This window comes from Podarcis filfolensis, assembly GCF_964270895.1.
Source record: "Podarcis filfolensis genome assembly, chromosome: 13".
In the NCBI taxonomy this organism is placed as follows: domain Eukaryota; kingdom Metazoa; phylum Chordata; class Lepidosauria; order Squamata; family Lacertidae; genus Podarcis; species Podarcis filfolensis.
Genome location: NC_139615.1, coordinates 9,145,130 through 9,163,758, shown reverse-complemented (window position 1 = coordinate 9,163,758; position 18,629 = coordinate 9,145,130). Strand labels below are relative to the sequence as shown.

The 18,629-nt window shown below is 41.6% G+C and overlaps 2 protein-coding genes across 2 annotated transcripts; both read right to left on the bottom strand.

The window, feature by feature from the left end:
- Window positions 1-1,612: 1,612 nt before the first annotated feature.
- LOC310747145 (olfactory receptor 6X1-like) lies at window positions 1,613-2,841 on the bottom strand. Its single transcript, XM_083581497.1, has one exon. It carries the CDS (start codon window positions 2,759-2,761, stop codon window positions 1,817-1,819), a length of 945 nt encoding a protein of 314 aa, XP_083437623.1. The 5' UTR covers window positions 2,762-2,841; the 3' UTR covers window positions 1,613-1,816.
- A 5,214-nt stretch (window positions 2,842-8,055) lies between these two features.
- LOC310748688 (uncharacterized protein) lies at window positions 8,056-14,915 on the bottom strand (the record flags this gene model as incomplete). The annotated part of the gene is made up of 3 exons (XM_083584532.1): window positions 8,056-9,019; window positions 9,380-9,457; window positions 13,963-14,915. 3 exons carry the CDS (start codon window positions 14,913-14,915, stop codon window positions 8,056-8,058), a joined length of 1,995 nt encoding a protein of 664 aa, XP_083440658.1.
- Window positions 14,916-18,629: the final 3,714 nt, after the last annotated feature.

Below are 18,629 nucleotides of genomic sequence, written 5' to 3'. Positions count from 1 at the left end.
TGCAAAACATCTGGAAAGCACCTTGTAATGGGAATTGGGGTTGCTTGTGGGTAAATTCCAAACTGCTCCCAGCTGTTGGGGTAGCTAAACCTTTCCCTGATTTGACAGCCCTTACAAGGCGACTGTCTCAGTCACTGGCAGAATCCGTTAGTGGGCGTTCCCTAAACTTCTTCCAACATAAAAGCTGTTTGACGCCAAGTCTCCTCCTTGCCTCTCTGCGCGGAAGTCTCCTGCGCAGAGTGGGTGTGGCCAGCGGAGGTCCTGGGCTCTCCCCGCTGGACCCTGTGGAAGGGTCTTGGAGCCCTCTCTCCGAAGACCCTCCCTCCTCCCCTTCTTTCCTGGTGTCACGCTTATTTCCTTCCCCAATGGAAGTATTCTCCCTCTCCCTGCTGGTCCCTTCTCCTGCATCATCGGAGAGACCTACCTCCGCTCTGCGCTCCGATGTCAGTTCCCTGACACACCTGTTTGTTGAGTGAGATGATTTAGATGAAGAAAGAACAAACAATAGAAAAATAATTACTGACGGATATTTCCACCTGGATAAAATAGAAGACTTGTGGAAGCAGTGTTTGGTCAGAAATCGCTGCAGTGAATTTGTGTCCAGATTTTCACTTTTTGAAATATGGCAACCCTAATGAAAGGGGGCATTTTAGGGGCATGGTGGGACCAGAGAGAAGGGGAGGTTTTCCACCAATGCTATTTCCACCCACCAGCCCATGAGTTAATTAGTAGCAATAAGGTTTAGTTTTCAGAGCAGTTGTTTCTTTTTATAAAAACAATCCATAGGTCATGACTAAATAAAAGTGTCGCTTTCGTGATTTAATAAGGATCTTTAAACAAATTATGTTGTCCCACAATTCTATCCAACAACAAGCAACAACTGAATAATTTGGGTCGCACAAACACACATATTCTTTAATCAGTTTACATACATTTGCACTGCACAGTTCAAGTCTAAAAGATTTTTCAGATCATACAAAAATATAAAAACAGATTTAAAATGAATGTCATCACTTTAGAGCATGAAACAATAGAAGATTAGTAACTCTCAGTGTTAAAACTACTTGAAGACTTCATTTCGTAACATGAACCAAACATCAGAATATTGGTGTGGGACTGAAATTCTAAGGAGATGTTGATTGATGTTTTAAGTGTTTGGTTGTTTGTTTAGGGCAGCCTTCTTCTTGCCCTAGTGAGCAACCTGGCTGCTAAATTCTGTACCAGCTGAAGTTTCTGAGCTGTCTTCAGAGGCAGTTGCGCATATAATGTATAGCAGTAATGTAACCTAGAGGCTTCCAGAGCAGACAACAGAAGTTAGGCTGGGCCACCAGCCGAAGCTGATGGAAGGCACTCCGAGCCACTGAGGCTACCTGAGTTTCAAGCAACAGCAATGGATCCAGGAGTACAGCCAAGCAGAATGCTAGTTCTGCTTAGAGTACACCCACTGTAGTTAATGAATCTAAGTTAGTCATGTTCATTAACCTTAATGGGTCTCCTCTTAGTAGAACTAGCCTTGGTTCCAACCCAATAATAACAACGACACAATAGCACAACCATTGGCAATCATAGTTAGTAATAACTGTAATATGGCTGGCATTAGTGAAAGATCTATACTGCAGCAAATTCTATTATAATATTACCATTATTGTGCATTATATTTTTGAACATACCCTACAGTGTGCCTTTAACACTAAGCTAAGATTTTCTTTGTCGCTAGCATTGCACTCATCATCCATGTCAAATACTAATGTCTCAAACTTCAGGATTCTCACAAGACAACTTTTACCAGCCAGTTTTTTGAAGCACATTTTAAAAATCATTTTTTGAGGGCCGCACTCTTTTTATGGATAGCACTTCTGACAGCAGCTTTCACGTCTGCATTCCTTATTGTATATATGAAAGGATTTAGCATTGGAATGAGGACAGTGTTCAAAACTGCTACTACTCTGCTCAGGCGAGATTGGGCAAGGACATTGGACCTGACATAAATGAAGATCAAGGCTCCATACAGTATAGAAACAACAATCAGGTGAGATGTACAGGTGGAGAATGCCTTCTTGCGACCCCTGACTGAAGGTATCCGAAGGATAGAGGAAATGATGAAGATGTAGGACACTGTGTTGAAGATCAAGGTCATGATGACAAACACAATGGAACTGATAAATCCCAGTAACTGACTGACGCTGGTGTCAGAACAGGCTAGTTTTAACAATGGGCCAAAATCACAGTAGAAGTGGTCAATGATATTGGACTTACAGTAAGGCAACGTCCACATAATAGCACACTGAAGAAACATAATGATGAATGATCCATACCAGGTAGCCAAGGACATCTGAATACAAACATTCTTGGTCATAATCATGGGGTACTGAAGAGGCTTGCATATAGCCAAATAGCGGTCAAAGGACATCACTGTGAGGATTAAAAGCTCTGTACCGCCAAAAATAAAATGGAACAGATTCTGAGTCATACAGCAATAGAAACAAATAGTGGTTTGTGGTTTTATTAGTGTTTGTAGTAACTTAGGGACAACTGTTGTGGAGTAGCAGATCTCCAGAAAAGCAAGATTGCTCAGGAATTTGTACATCGGTGTCTGAAGCTTTTGTTCAATGACTACAATGATGGGGATGAACCCATTTCCTAGGATAGTTATAATGTACATACATAAACCTACTACAAAGAAGATACTGTGTAGCTCATGGAAGAAAGGAATTCCTAGTAGAATAAATTCATCTACCGTTGAGGTATTTGATATGGTCATCACAGCAGAACAACTCCAATAATCCTCTGAGGTGGTTCAAAGTATGTCCAAAACTTCACACACACACACACACATAATGATTTTTTCCAGATTGACAGAATTAAATTGGCCTAGGCTGCAAAAGAAGACAAATGGAAAGCCACGTGAAGAGTCAAAAATAGTAAACTATGGAGAAAATAGCAATTCATCCTGAATATAATAGGCAGAAACACTGAAGGGAAATAAACTTACCATCAATGAAGATAGATCCTTATGGAATTTTGTTTTAAAGTTCTGTCATCACTTTTACGCCATCAGCTAAGAAATCCTCTATCATTTTTCCTGGTTATTCAACGATAGCTCATGGTAGCTCCTTTTTCATGGTGTTGGAAGTCTTGGCAAGTCTTTCCCTACAATCCCCAACAAAAATGCCTCGGGTTTTTTAACAAATGTTAAAAACAAAAGTTGAAAAACATCTTCATGTATGCGACAACGGCCACGAGAGTTCTGGTAGCACAAGGATGGAAGACTGAAGAAACTCCGATTAAAGAATCATGGCAAGAAAAATTGATGGACTATGCAGAACTGGCAAAACTGACACATAAACTACAAAATAAGGATAACTGTGACTTTAAGGATGAATGGGAACCTTTCACAAAGTATTTGAAGATGCAACAAAGCGAACTGGACTCCTTGGCAGGTTTTGAATAAACATTCACAATTTTTTTACTGATAATAATAAGCTAAACAGTTGGAGGATCTATACAACTCTGTAACATGCAGAAAATAGCATTATTGGAGAAACCAAAGACTGGAACTGAGGGAAGTCGGGGGTGGGGTGGGGGATGGGTTTTATGGGGGGAGGAAAAATGGGGGGAAATAAGGATATGTTTTTGGAAAATATGTTTTGTTATAATTTTGAATAAAATTTATTTTTTTAAAAAAAGGAAGTCTTTAGTAGTGCATAACACTTTATGAATAACCAGGACAGTATATGCAATATATTAGAAATGCCACTACTCTACTTATTTTTAAAAGATTTATTACATGTCTACTCCAATTGTGGGAAAGAATGTCTCATGATTCTGGAGATGAAAGCAATTGAGAGATACAAAATAAAGGAAAGTCTTCAACACATTCAACAGGCTGAAACTCTGTAAGAATAACACCCGCTGCAATGCCTCTTGGCTTTTTTAGACCCCATCTTGCACCTATTTTCACCATCACATGACAAAGTTGTGTTCTACATGAATGCTTCAACTTGATTAAATTGCTATGATAACACAATGCTTATCCTTACTACAGTTCCACAGGAATAGAGAATCTTCATTAGAAAGGACGGCTTTTGAGCAGGTCATTTATTTTCTTTGATCTTCCAAGCAACCAATTTGTCCACGTGCCAAGCATTTCTCATGAGAGGCTATTTCGTCAAGTTTCTCAACATAATATAACACATGGTTGTGTTGGATATGCATGATTTCTCATGAGAATGATGTCCAAGAGGGAAGGGTTGTCTCATGAGTATTCTCAATATTGATGAATCTAGATCAAACTAGAGTTATGTAGAGTTTTCTCTAGATAAAATATGTCAGGCAGAAGCCTGGTGAAGTTGGACTGTGTGTGCATGTGTGCGTTTCTGTATTCTTCAGATGGGCAAATATCCATATTTGGAATCTCAGCTGGCTTAACAAACAACCATCTACAGTTTGACATAATATTCAGAATGCCCAAAATGTGAAGTTGGTCATGTTGGTTCATAAGAGTGTGTGGAGGCGGAGAGAGTCCACAGCTGGTCACTATCTTTAGTAGACACAAGCAAAATGTCACCAAGCTGTGAGAAGCGTTTGAGATCTCAACATATTTTCATCAGACAAGATGTTGCGTGTTCAGACCTTTAAACCTCCCCATTAAATAAATTCAGACAAGACTCAGTTTTTGGTTTGGTTTTTGGCAGAATTTAGGCCAGAACTTTATTGATTACAGCAAGTGAGTGGTTGCATAGGCTCTGGTTCGACTAGCTCTCTGCACCATTGCAGATAGCGCTGACCCAGGGCACCAGCATAGGTGAGTCTAGGGTGAAAACCCGGATAGGCGGAAAGCCGGGAACAGGCTATGTCCACCACCCAGATGTCCGCCTGGACTCCGGCACAGGCACAACCCCCTCACAGGGTTGACCAAACCACTGAGTCCCTGGATTCCTTTAATGAAATACCGTTCACATAGGGATGGTGGGAGCGTTCCCCCATCCCTATCACCTGAACCAGAGCCTTTCCACAACCTTACAAGCTGTGACGATTTGCTACGTGGCAGGTGAAACACAAATGGCACCAGCCAATCAGCCAAGTGGGGAAATTCCTGCAGTGCCCCTGTCCCAACAATAGACGACAGATGATGGCATAACAAGGCCAAGCACACAGTCATGGAAAATAGGGAGAGGTGGGCGGGTGTTCTGATGCACGCACCGAAAGACGAAGCTCTGGGTCATGTGCATAGGTATATATATATATATATATATATATATATATATATAGGTCCCTTGATCCGTTTTGGCTGCCTCCCATTGGCCTGATCAAACCCTGCATCAAAGGACCTACCAATCGGGTGTTGTGGCTATCCAATCATACCCACCCACAACACAGGGTTTGGTTGCCAGGCCTCACTGCAACACGTGCCCTTTTTAAGGGAGGACCCGATTTACACAAAGTGTCTGTTAGGGGAATTAAAAGAAATGTGGCTCTGCCCCACCACACTGACTGCTACTGATAACCCCAGTCTGAAACCCTGGAGAGCTGCAGCCAGTGTAGACAATACTGATCTCAATAGACCTGTGGTCTGACTCATTATAATGCATCTTCCAACATCCCTATCAAGTGTTTGATGGTTTAATAAGGGCCATTAGACAAATCATGAATACTGCCTTTTTCAGCTGATCCTTTCCCTCCCTCTTTTCGGCAAGACTGTATGCCTGTTAAATATTCGATCATATGAAATTCACCCTAGTGCACAACTTACAGAGGTCGGCTATATAAACATCAGAACAAGACTGCATCAGTTGTGTGTGTGTGGTTTTTCTTGTCTAAGATCTGGAAACACAGAATGATCCAAGGAAACCATTGTTCTCAGAAGTGTATATGGACAACATAAGGCCACACTTGGGCAAAACTAAACATTTCATTCGTTTAAATAGGAGGAATTCAACAAGGGGTTTAACTTCCCCATTTGCAAAAATCAATCAATCAATTTCCTATTTTTGCAATCCTAGTTTTGTACACATTATCACTTACTTCTTGTTCACATTGTACTTAAGTCAGGTCTGTTCATCTGAAACAGCTGTTGTGCATGCATAGGTGAGCATCTATGTGCAGAAGGCAGTTTCGTGAATAGGAGTTCCAGCATGGGAGTGTGTGTGTGTGTGTGTGTGTGTGTGTGGCAAAGACAGGGAAACCAAACAGGCAATGCATGTTGGGTGAAGATATCTTCACTCCATCTTGGATGTGTACATGAAAATGCAGCTTGAAAGAGACCTCGCTGCATTTTAAGCCTCTAATGTGTATATACTGAATACAGAGGGTCTTAGAGTACACAAAGAGCAGCCACAGTGGCTTGCAGTAGTAACTGACAATTCCAATAGCAAAGCCACAAGTTTGAAGGAATTAAATGGTATTCACTAAATGACATGTACACAAAGGTGCAAATCATTCCACAAATGAAAGGAAACTGCTTGGCATTTGTGCATGATGTAAAAAACTAACCTTAATAAACAATTAACAACAACAACACACTGCCATTTTGAAAATTCACTGCAGCTCTAACCATGCCTACTCAGATGTTATTCACATGGAATGTAGTGAGGCTTGCTCCCAGGTAAGTGGGGTTGGGATTGCAGCTTCAATATTATATGTGCCCCAAATACATTATCCAAAAAATATTTCTCAGAATCCTCTTCTAAAAAGGTAACCCACAGCTCACCTTCTCTTTCACTGGAGAAGTTAGTAGTAGCACAAAGTAAGTTAAAAGGTAAAGGAACCCTGGACAGTTAAGTTCAGTCAAAGGCGACTATGGGATGGGGTGCTCATCTTGTTTTCAGGCCGAGGGAGCTGGTGTTCGTAGTAGTACTATTTTTTAATTGAACTTATATACTGCTCTATACTCAGAAGGTCTCAGGGTGCTTCACAGAGCAAAATCAACATAAAAACCACCATATACATATAATCAATATGAAAACAACAACCCAATAACCCCTCGACAAAAAAACCAAACAAACACATTTTAAAAGGGCATAGTCTGTCAGTCGGATCAACCAAAGGCTGGTGAAAAAAGGAACATATTTGCCTGGCACCTAAAGGTGTATAATGAAGATTCCAGGTGAACTTCCCTGGGGAGAGTATTCCATAGATGGGGGGCCACTACAGAGAAGGCCCCCCGTTCTTGTGCTACTAGTAGCAATAGGTAGGAAACATCACACTTGCAATTTTAAACACTTTTTTTCAAGAACTTCTTTAAGGAACTCTGTCTTCTTCGATATCACACTCCTGAGAGCCTCTTTCACTTCCATGTTCAGCATTGGCATGAGGGCAATGTTTAAGACTGCCACTATCCAGCTTACTCAGGACAAGGGATGAACATTGGGTCTCACATACATGAAGAGACCAATCTCTCTCTCTCTCTCTCTCTCTCTCTCTCTCTCTCTCTTTCTCTCTCTCATCCTGGCTATTTTTCCTAGGAATAGCTGTACTGGCAAATCAGTTCTATAACATACTATATTTGATGGAAACCAGCTCTTTACCCTAACCTGCTTAATCTGAATTGTTAAAAACTAGGCCAAACAAGAATTTGAGGGCTTCTGGAGTATTTTGATGTGTCTGTAGCAAAAGGGTGTTCTAGAGATGTGGAGCTGACGATGCAAAACCTTGCATTATATTGATTGTGAGTCAAACAGATAGCTTACTAAATGCTGGATGCTGCGTATACAGCATATTTAAAGCACATGGCATCTCTCCTCAAAATCCTGAGAACTGCAGTTTGTTAAGGGTTCTGGGAATTATAGCTCTGTGAGGTGTAACACTTTAATGGAAGTCATGTGCTTTAAATGTATGGTAGTCCTGTATGATCTTAAATCTCATGGTATACTGTAACTCCCAAACTGTACAGTCCTATGCATGTCCAGTGAAATAAGTTCAATTGAGATCAGTTGTACATATTCCCAGGTAAATGTGTTTAAACTGATGCTCCAAAGGTGTTAACCTCCAAAGTCCAAAAGAGTATTCCCAGTCCTTAACTTCCTTACCTGGGAAGAAATGGCACACAAGCCTGAATCAGGAAACCACCTCCTTAGAGCAAAATGTCCTGCTTAGGGCTTCCCTCAAAACTTCTTTGACCTTCTCATTCCTGAGGCTGTATATGAAAGGGTTCAAAAGAGGAGTCACCACTGTGGTCAGGATGGCAGCAACCTTATCAAAAGCTAGAGAGTAGCTTTGATTTGGACGGACATACATGAAGATGGAACTCCCATAAGTGATGGTGACCACAGTGATGTGAGAGGCGCAGGTGGAGAAGGCCTTTTGCCTCCCTTGGACAGATGGGATTTTCAGGATGGTGGAGATGATATAGCTGTAAGAGACCACAGTGAACACGAATGAGCTGAGGACCACCAAGGAAGACAGAAAGAAGTTAAGGAGCTCAATGAAGTGAGTGTCCACGCAGGCTACTTCCAGCAGAGGTGCAATGTCGCAAAAGAAGTGGTTGATGTTGTGGCTGCAGTATGGAAGTCTGGAGACAACAACTGTAGGGCAAAGAACTGAGAGGAAAGCCCCTACCCAACAGCCCAGAACCAGAAGGAAGCACACATGTTCATTCATAATGATGGTGTACCTTAATGGATGACATATGGCCACGTACCGATCAAAGGACATGACTGCTAAGAGGATAAACTCCACCGTTCCCAGGAAGAAATAAAAATATGTCTGAGTGATGCAGCCTGTGAACAAAATGGTTTTCTTTTCAGCCAGGAGGCTGGACAGCATTTTGGGGGCAATCACGGTAGTGAATAGGATGTCCAGAAAAGACAAATTACTGAGGAAGAAGTACATAGGAGTGTGGAGTCGCAGGTCAGTCCATATAATGGAGAGGATGACCACGTTTCCCATGAGGGTGAGCAGGTATGTGAAAAGCAGGACCACAAAGGAGAAGATCTGAACCTCACGGTGGGCTGGGAAAGACAGGAAAACAAATTCCTTCACTGATGACTGGTTGTTGGTCTCTGGATCCATTCTTTGCCCTCTGCAATGGAACATACTTTTTAAACAACAACAAACTGAAGCTGAGCTCTTGCTGCATTATCAGAACCACATGTTATTCTAGCAAATATATTTTAAGACCTTCATTTGATGAACACAGCTGATAAAGGTAGTTGCCCCCAGGAATGCTCATGCACAATTTTTTTTTTGTTAGTCTTCTAAGGCTGTTTAGCCTTTTCATAGAATCATAGAAATATAGAGACGGAAAGGACTCTGGTGGTCATCTACTCCAAGCCCCTGTAATACAGGAATCCTGCTCACAGCCATTCCTGGATGGGCTCGAACCACCAACCTTCTGGTTAGCAGGTAGTTTTTACTGAATACTATTTAGAAAACAACTCACCTTAGTAGGACTGACTGACATCCTACTAAGCTGACGTGGCTCTCCTTGGCTTGTTGATTGATGTGATCAACTTCAAACCTAGTAAGTCATAATGACTGCTAGTAAATGAGTGGTGCTAACAAAAGATTCAGAGAAGCTTCTTAGAGTCCCATAGATTCACAAATGGAAAAAGGATCGAGAAAAAAGGGAAGCAGAGAGATGAACATCTTCCACTTTGTTAGATATTTTAAATGCTGCTATTTCTAAATGGAGCGAAACCCCCTTTTTCGCATTTGTTTTGGACCCTCTCATGTGACTCAAGGAGACACTTCTCTCACACACCCCAATATTTAATGGGAACTAGGTGTCCTTTTAATGGTATTTTCCATACTGCTCAAAACTGGATGTTCAAATGCTTCCTTAATTTAACTTGAATTTAATTTATATATTGTATCGCTTTTTTCTGCTTTTTTAAAAAGGGTTGTGAAGCCCCTCAGAAATTATGGCTAAAAGTCATGTTATCAATGCATTGATAAATAAATACATACTAATAGGCTGGAACAGCAGAGGCATAAACAATAGATATGAAGTATTTTTTGGTTTTGGTTTTACAATCAAATGGTAAATAAATTTTAAGAAATAAAATAATTAGGTAATACCAGGTTGCCTTAGATGTAGTTGGCTCTATCAATTAAATCCGAAGCAAAACATCCAGATAACTTTGAGGGACAAGAGCTTTCAATGCAAATAATCTCCACCCTAAAAGTAACTAAGGATCTTGATTTTATTTTTTTTTTTGAAGTACGGATAAGTTATCTCCAGTTAGTCAGTAATTACGAAATATTGAGTTTAAGAGTTGCTTTCTTGTCTAAGTCACTTCTCTCTCTTCAAATTGTCCATTCAGACACAAACATCCACTCTCAGTGGTTTTGGAACTGTCAAGTGCATCTTAGGGCAATTTCAGATTTTTGTCAAACCCAAGAGATTTAAAAACCTTAAGAGCTTTCATAATCATCAAGGGGCTAATTTGTGGAAGATTTCTAGCTCTCAGAGCTTTTTCAATAGCATAAGTCTTCAAGATGGAAATATAGTGAAGACTTTCTCTGTTCCACAAAGCAGAAAATTAATGCAGAAATTAATCAACAAAGGCATGTTATCTGTGAAGGATCAACTCTTTTGAAGAAGAAAACAAACTCATCCAAAGTACTCCAGACACAATTAACTCTTTTGATGATTTATTTTTTTACCTTATTTATTTCATAAAAGAAAAAACCCCAAAGCAGCTAAAATACTTTAGAGGATTAGAGGACTTTCTTTGCAATCTCATTAGCTTCCAATTTTTGCTGATCTTTGCGTATATGCTCTATTTACAGAATGGGGACTAAAAACCCATTCAGACGTTCCCATAATGTGAAGTTAAGGCCTATAATGTAAGTTAAGGCCGGCACCATCAAACACCTCTGATATAATTGTCTGACATCCTCATTGCTATTAGCTTTAGGAATCACCTGGTGAATTCTGATCTGATCTTGTAGGCTTTTACTACTAATCAGGAAATACACAAATGCACATATTTTCTAGTTTTCTTGCTGCAATATACACATCATGAATTAGAGAAGCATCATTTAATACTTTGGAATTGACTTGTGGCAAACCTGCCCAAATATCCCATGACCACATTAGACTGAACACTGAAGCCTTGCCAGGGCCACCCTATGGCTATGTTACAACTGTCACATTCACACAAGCACACCCTTAGTGCAGGGGGAAAACTGCAACATTCTATAAAAGATTTTCATTTTTTTATTTTATTCATTTACAGCATTTACACCCTACCCTTTAGTTTTTAAAAAATGTTTTCAGAGCAGGTTACAGAGTAAGTTCTAAGATGGTTCCTCCATTAGGTTCACAAACTAAAAAGACATGACACATAAGGAAACAGGAAAGGGGAGGGAGGAGAGAGAATCTAGCTCAAGCACAATTCCTTAAAGTTATAGTCCTTAATGTTACATCTGGTGTTGGTGATCATTCCAGTTGTCTTTCCCTTGATAAAGAGCAATCCATCTCTGGAAGCATATATACCTCTCCTTCTAGATAAGATTTAGGAGGTGACAACTTCCAGGCATCTCCTGTCACACAGATCTTCCCTTATTCATGTCATTTTATGGAAAAGAATTCCACCTAATATGTTCTATTTTATTTATTTCACTTTAAAAAAAAAGTTGTAAAAAATGCATGAAAACAACCATAGCACAAAAGTAAATAATCATTCACAATAAGAAAGCCAAAGTTGAATTTGCCCACAGTCATATATGCTTTGTGTGTGACATGATCTATCAATAAAGAAGTAAAAATGCTTTATGTGATCTTTGTAGGCCATTCTTTCCATTCATCTTCCAAAGAATGCAACAATAATTTGACAATCCAACACAATTTGATGATTTCTTTTTTTTAAAAAAAATATCCAACTGTACATGAAAATTCGAACTATTCCTTACGCTTCTGCCACAAATTTATTCTGCCCACATTTTGTCAGCTCCCAACATCTTTAATTTCTCACCCAGTTTCGAAACATCTCTATAAGTCCCCATTTCATGAAAAGGGACCATGCTGAGCTATGAGTTGCCCAATGCCACCTAACTGAGTTCATAGTCACAGTGGGTATGTATATGAAGGTGCTAAGATCTAATGTCCCATTTCTCAGGCATAGCACATGTGTATTCCCCCCCCCCCCCAGTAATAGTATATTCCCTAAACCTCAGATGTGGACAGGCTGCTTGGACGAGTGAAACCAACCACCTGTCTCCTGGATCCTTGCCCATCCTGGCTTATAAAAGCTAGCCGGGAAGGACTGGGCGATGGGCTTCGTGGGGTGGTGAATGCTTCCCTCCGTGAGGGAGCCTTCCCAGACCCGCTGAAAGAGGCGGTTATTAAACCGCTTCTTAAAAAACCATCTTTAGATGCGGCCACGATGGCCAACTATCGCCCAGTCTCAAATCTTCCATTCTTGGGCAAGGTGATTGAGCGAGCGGTTGCCGAACAACTCCAGGCACGCCTGGAAGAAGCGGACCATTTGGATCCCTTCCAGTCGGGATTCAGGCCTCATCATGGGACTGAAACTGCCTTGGTCGCACTGGTTGATGATCTCCGGCGGGCTAGGGACAAAGGTGAGAGCTGTTTCTTAGTTCTGCTGGATCTCTCAGCGGCGTTTGATACCATCGACCATAACATCCTTCTGGACCGTCTTCAGGGGCTGGGAGCTGGAGGCACTGTCATACAGTGGTTCCGCTCCTTCCTCCTGGGCCGTGTTCAGAAAGTGGTGGTGGGGGATGAGTGTTCAGACCCCTGGGCTCTCACTTGTGGGGTGCCTCAGGGTTCTGTCCTCTCCCCCATGCTTTTCAACATTTACATGCAGCCGCTGGGAGAGATCATCAGGAGGTTTGGGCTGGGTGTTCATCAGTATGCGGATGATACCCAGCTCTACCTCTCTTTTAAATCAGAACCAGTGAGGGCGGTGAAGGTCCTGTGTGAGTGTCTGGAAGCGGTTGGAGGATGGATGGCGGCTAACAGATTGAGGTTGAATCCTGACAAGACAGAAGTACTGTTTTTGGGGGACAGGAGGCGGGCAGGTGTGGAGGATTCCCTGGTCCTGAATGGGGTAACTGTGCCCCTGAAGGACCAGGTGCGCAGCCTGGGAGTCATTTTGGACTCACAGCTGTCCATGGAGGCACAGGTCAAATCTGTGTCCAGGGCAGCTGTTTACCAGCTCCATCTGGTACGTAGGCTGAGACCCTATCTGCCTGCGGACTGTCTCGCCAGAGTGGTGCATGCTCTGGTTATCTCCCGCTTGGACTACTGCAATGCACTCTACGTGGGGCTACCTTTGAAGGTGACTCGGAAACTACAACTAATCCAGAATGCGGCAGCTAGCCTGGTGACTGGGGGCGGCCGCCGAGACCATATAACACCGGTCTTGAAAGACCTACATTGGCTCCCAGTACGTTTCCGAGCACAATTCAAAGTGTTGGTGCTGACCTTTAAAGCCCTAAACGGCCTCGGTCCAGTATACCTGAAGGAGCGTCTCCACCCCCATCATTCTGCCCGGACGCTGAGGTCCAGCGCCGAGGGCCTTCTGGCGGTTCCCTCATTGTGAGAAGCAAAGCTACAGGGAACCAGGCAGAGGGCCTTCTCGGTAGTGGCGCCCGCCCTGTGGAACGCCCTTCCAGCAGATGTCAAAGTGATAAACAACTACCTGACATTCAGAAGACATCTTAAGGCAGCCCTGTTCAGGGAAGTTTTTAACGTGTGATATTTTATTGTATTTTTGGTTTTTATGGAAGCCGCCCAGAGTGGCTGGGGAGGCCCAGCCAGATGGGCAGGGTATAAATAATAAATTATTATTATTATTATTATTATTATTATTATTATTATTATGTTCATTATCCATTTCTTGTCCATTATAAACTGGTACCTCCATACCTGGGGAAAATAGCACAGGTATCTGGGTTGATCAGATGTGATTTCTGAGTTCTGTACATCTCCCAGTGGAAAGTTCCACTAGACCCAATCCCATCCACATTGTGCATAATCCTCCTTTCATTTACCATTTGTTGTCCTCAAATACTTTATTCCTGGTGAATCCCTTTTTCAGGGCATCTTTCACTTCCTTGTTCCTGAGTGTATATATGAAAGGGTTCAGCAGTGGAGTGACTAGGGTGTTTAGGAGGGATACCAGCTTGTTCCAACCCAAAGAGGCATGTCCGCTTGGCCTGACGTAGATAAAGATGATTGCCCCATACAGCATGATGACAACCATCAAGTGAGCAATGCAAGTGGAGAAAGCTTTCTGCCTCCCAGAGGCTGACGGGATTCTCATCACGGTGGAGATGATGAAGATGTACGAAACCACCGTCATCAGGGAATTGCAGAAGACCACAATGGTGGCCACGATGAAGACGATCCACTCTATGGGGCGAGTGTCGGTGCAAGCCAGCTTCAGCAATGGTCCAACGTCGCAGTAGAAGTGATTGATGATATTGGGGCCACAGAAAGGCAGGCGGAACACTAGAATCGTCTGCACCAAGACCGTCATCAAGCCACCAAGCCAAGAGCCACAAGCCAGCTGAACACAAACCTTACTGCTCATGATGGCATGGTAGTGGAGAGGGTGGCAAATAGCCATGTAGCGATCATACGCCATGGCGGTGAGAAGGAAGAATTCGGTGGCCCCCAGGAAAAAATGGGAGAATGCTTGAGCTTTGCAACCAGCTAGGCTGATTGATTTCTTGATTGAAAGTAAGTTGGCCAGCAGTTTGGGTATGGTCGCGGTCACATAGATGATTCCTAAGAATGAAAGGTTTCCAAGGAAGAAGTACATTGGCTTATGTAGAGTGGTGTCATGGACTACAGTGGCCACGATGACAATATTCCCAGTGACAGTCAAGGTGTAGATCACCAAGACACCCACAAACACTAGAATTCGCACCTTTTGGATGCTGGGGAAGCCCAGTAAAATAAATTCGACCACAACTGTTTGGTTTTCCATCATCACCTGCATTAAAACATAGGAAAGAGTTACAAAACCGGGTCAGAGAGATGCTCTATCTAGAAGGTGATTCTATTAGGGATGGGTGAATCTGTCAATTTCTGGTTCTCTCTGTTTCTCATTTATCTAGCCTCTTCACATTTCAAAACCAATTTTGCATGCTTTTTAAAGATATAAATTTTCATGCTCACTTCTCCCCACTATATGCATTATTGTATGTTTTACTTGACTGGAGAATGGCATTGCTAAATTGGGAGAAGCACAGATTATGAAGGACGGCTGTGTTTTGGGTCACGTACTGTTTCAGAAAGTGTAGTAAGCTTGCATTTTAACATGAACTGAATTGGGTTGCTTCCCTATCCCTAGATTCTATCTATTGGCACATACCCAATTCACAGATCTTAAAGGCCAATAGAAATGCTCATAAGCAGATGCAATGGCAATATCCACCCATGCTATTAGTCTCCAAAGAAAAATTGTCCTCTGTAACTATCCATATATACAGCACAAAGAAATAATTACATTTTCTGGAAAAGAGTCAGGGTTCCTGCATTGCTGAGTGCTGGACTAATAAACCTTCTGGTTCCTTCCAACACTACAATTTTATTAATCTATGATCATAAGCCCTGTCTCGCTATACCACTTTAGCCTTCCTTCTAAGGAGAACAAAACTCATAATTCTCCATATATTCCTTACACCTCCACACATGTAGATAACTGAACTATATGATTTCACTTTAAAGTGAACTTTAGGGATTTTGAAATCAATTTTTAAAATGTCAGATTTGGACTCAAGAAAAAAAAGGTCAAATCCAGATTGCAAACTGCATTTCAGATTTAGTTTTGCAATTTGGGCAGAAAACCTTATATGGCTCTGTAAAAAAAAAAATTCATTTAATGATCTGGATTAAGTGTATACTTCATTATTATTATTTTTAAAGAAGGTGTGAGATTGTGGCTCTGAAGACACGGTGCTGTTTAGAACCTCAAAACATTCACACATAAAAGTTACAGCAATCGATGGAGATGAAGTAAAGCATATACTTAATTCCTTTTGTTTTCTGCTGTAAGATTTTCGAACATTGCCACTCAGTTCCTTAAGTGGCATGAGAGGACTATCAATTGAGTAAAGCTTTTGCAGTTGACCAATAACTTTGTACAATCAATGAAAATATGGGTCACCCACCCCACTGTGCTGCAACCACCTTGTTGGTTCAATAACAAATGGCACTTCATTGACGTATAAAAATAAACCACACATCATCATATGATTGAAAAAGAAAGAGGGTACTCACAATTTTACACATCTTGACTGGTTCTCAGAGTAAACATTTTCTGTTTGTTTCCTGGAAAACATTGTCACATATTCTAGTATTTGTACAGTATCCACTATTTTCAAAGCACTTACAATAATGAGAAAAACAATGTACGCAATATAGAGCATGATACTTAATAGCAGCTAAATATGCTATCGAACTATAACACTGTCTGCCTCTTGCTCTGATGCCTGTATATGCGCAGATGAGCACAGAAATGAGGAGAAAAAGAACAAATACTTCAGGCATATATCTTTTTGCATTCTGCTTCCTGTAGAGCACAATGAAGTTCTTTGGTGCAGGTTTACAAGAACAGTTTAAATATATGGGAAAGAGTACTTCAGTCCTAACCATTCCCACTAGGTAAATTAAACCACCTGAGAGAGGCAGAGAAGCACTTTGGGGAACTTAAGATGTGTTTTCCTTGGCAAGTGCCTGGACAAAGACGGAGGGTTTGAATGCTGTGGAGCTGCTGCTGCTGGACTGCTAGCATCATATACTCAGAGAATGCATAACACATTATTAAAATATGGAACTTGCTTGCACAGGAAACAGTGGATGGCTTTACAAGGGGCTTAGGCATATTATTGGAAGAAAAGGCTATCAGCAGCTACTAGCCATGGTGGCTGAGTTCTGCCTCCACTGCCAGAGGCAGTAGGCCTGTGAATATCAGTTCTTGAGAAAGGCAGGTGGGCAGAGTACTGTTGCACTCCTGTCTAGCTTGTAGGCTTCCCATAGGCATCTGTGAGAACAGAGTACTGGACTAGATGGGAGGTGAGTAAAAGCTGGAAGACCACAAAATGCATCTCTAGATCAGAGCAGCAGAAAAGGGGGGGCACCCCGCTTCCAAAAACTGCTAACCAGATGCTTCCTGCCTTGATCATACATGCAAGGCAGGAACACAACGGCTCTCCCTTGTGCTTTGCCCCCCCCCCAACATTAAAAACCCCCTTTCTTGTTGCCCAGAGAATGATAATGCCTACGAACATTGTAGTATAGTGTATTTTAAAATGGGGTTTTAGAGTTTTTAGGGGTTTTAGAATGTTTTATGTAGTTTTTATGTAGTTTCATGTAGTTTCGTGGTAGTTTTATGTAGTTTTTATGTAGTTTTATGTAGTTTTTCAATGTCATTGTTCCGCAAGGGACAATGACAATAAAGATATCGTATCGTAACACGGAAGATCTGTTTAAGTCTCATGGCAAATCACCATAGTTGGAATCATCCTTTAGGAATGTCTTCAATGCTTTCCTTAAAAACAAAGCAAAATACAAGTGGTTGTAACCAGTCAGTTGGTTAGAGCGTGGTGTTGATAACACCAAGGTTGCAGGTTCAATCCCTGTATGGGACAGCTGCATATTCCTGCATTGCAGGGGTTTGGGCCAGATGATCCTCAGGGTCTCTTCCAATTCTACAATTCTATGATTCTAATAGTTTAGTGTCTTCAGGTGCCTTGTCAGAGTAGAAGTATAGAAATGTGAATAAATGGCCATCTTTTAGGCAAAGAGTAGTCAACACATTGTACCTGTGTATACAGTTAGTTCCTGGGTGTGGAGGAACTACTTGAAGAGGGAACTTTCTGTAGAGATGAATGAGAGTAGAAAGGCAATGTGGGCCTTGAGACTGAAGAGTAAATAGGACACCCTGTCTACTGTATTTAAATAATTAGTTTGTGTTGAGTTTACCTGCAGTGCCTGTTTCCAAGAAAGGCTGGGCCCTCTAGATGTGGTAGACTACAGACATCATTATCTATCTGAAGAAGTGTGCATATACACAAAAGCTCATACCAAGAACAAACTTAGTTGGACATTTTTTTAAAAAATATATATTTCTATCATTATCTATGACCATTGGCTTGTCTGAGACCTGACATGGGAATCTTGTAATGATAATATTATAAACTCAAACAAAAAAAGCAGCTAGTCCCTTGTCCCCCACTCCTGGCCAGCTTAGTCCTCCAAGACCTGGGGCAAATGTACCTGGCTGCCTCCACCTCTGCAAGCACCTGCTGGACCCAGCTGGACTCTGCAAGGATGCAGCTCTTCAAAAGGAACATTAGCAGTGCTTAGGGCTTTAAAGGTCAGCACCAACATTTTGAATTGTGCTCGGAAATGTACTGGGAGCCAATATAGGTCTTTCAGGCCTGGTGTTATGTGGTCTCAGTGGCCACTCCCAGTCACCAGTCTAGCTGCTGCATTTTGGATTAGTTGTACATTCCGAGTCACCTTCAAAGGTGACCACCATCCTCTGAGACCAAAAGATGCCTAGACTTTCTGAAAGTGTTGCTTATGATTGTGAATTTTTTATTTTATTTTTTATTTTTTGACACAGACAGAGGCAAGCGGTTTCCCAACTTTATATATTTTTAATCCTCTTTGGCAATAAATGGCAATCAAATCAAGTCACTCCGTA

Excerpts from the sequence above, each read along its gene's own strand:
- LOC310747145 (XM_083581497.1), bottom strand. The coding sequence starts at position 2,761 with ATGACCATATCAAATACCTCAACGGTAGATGAATTTATTCTACTAGGA.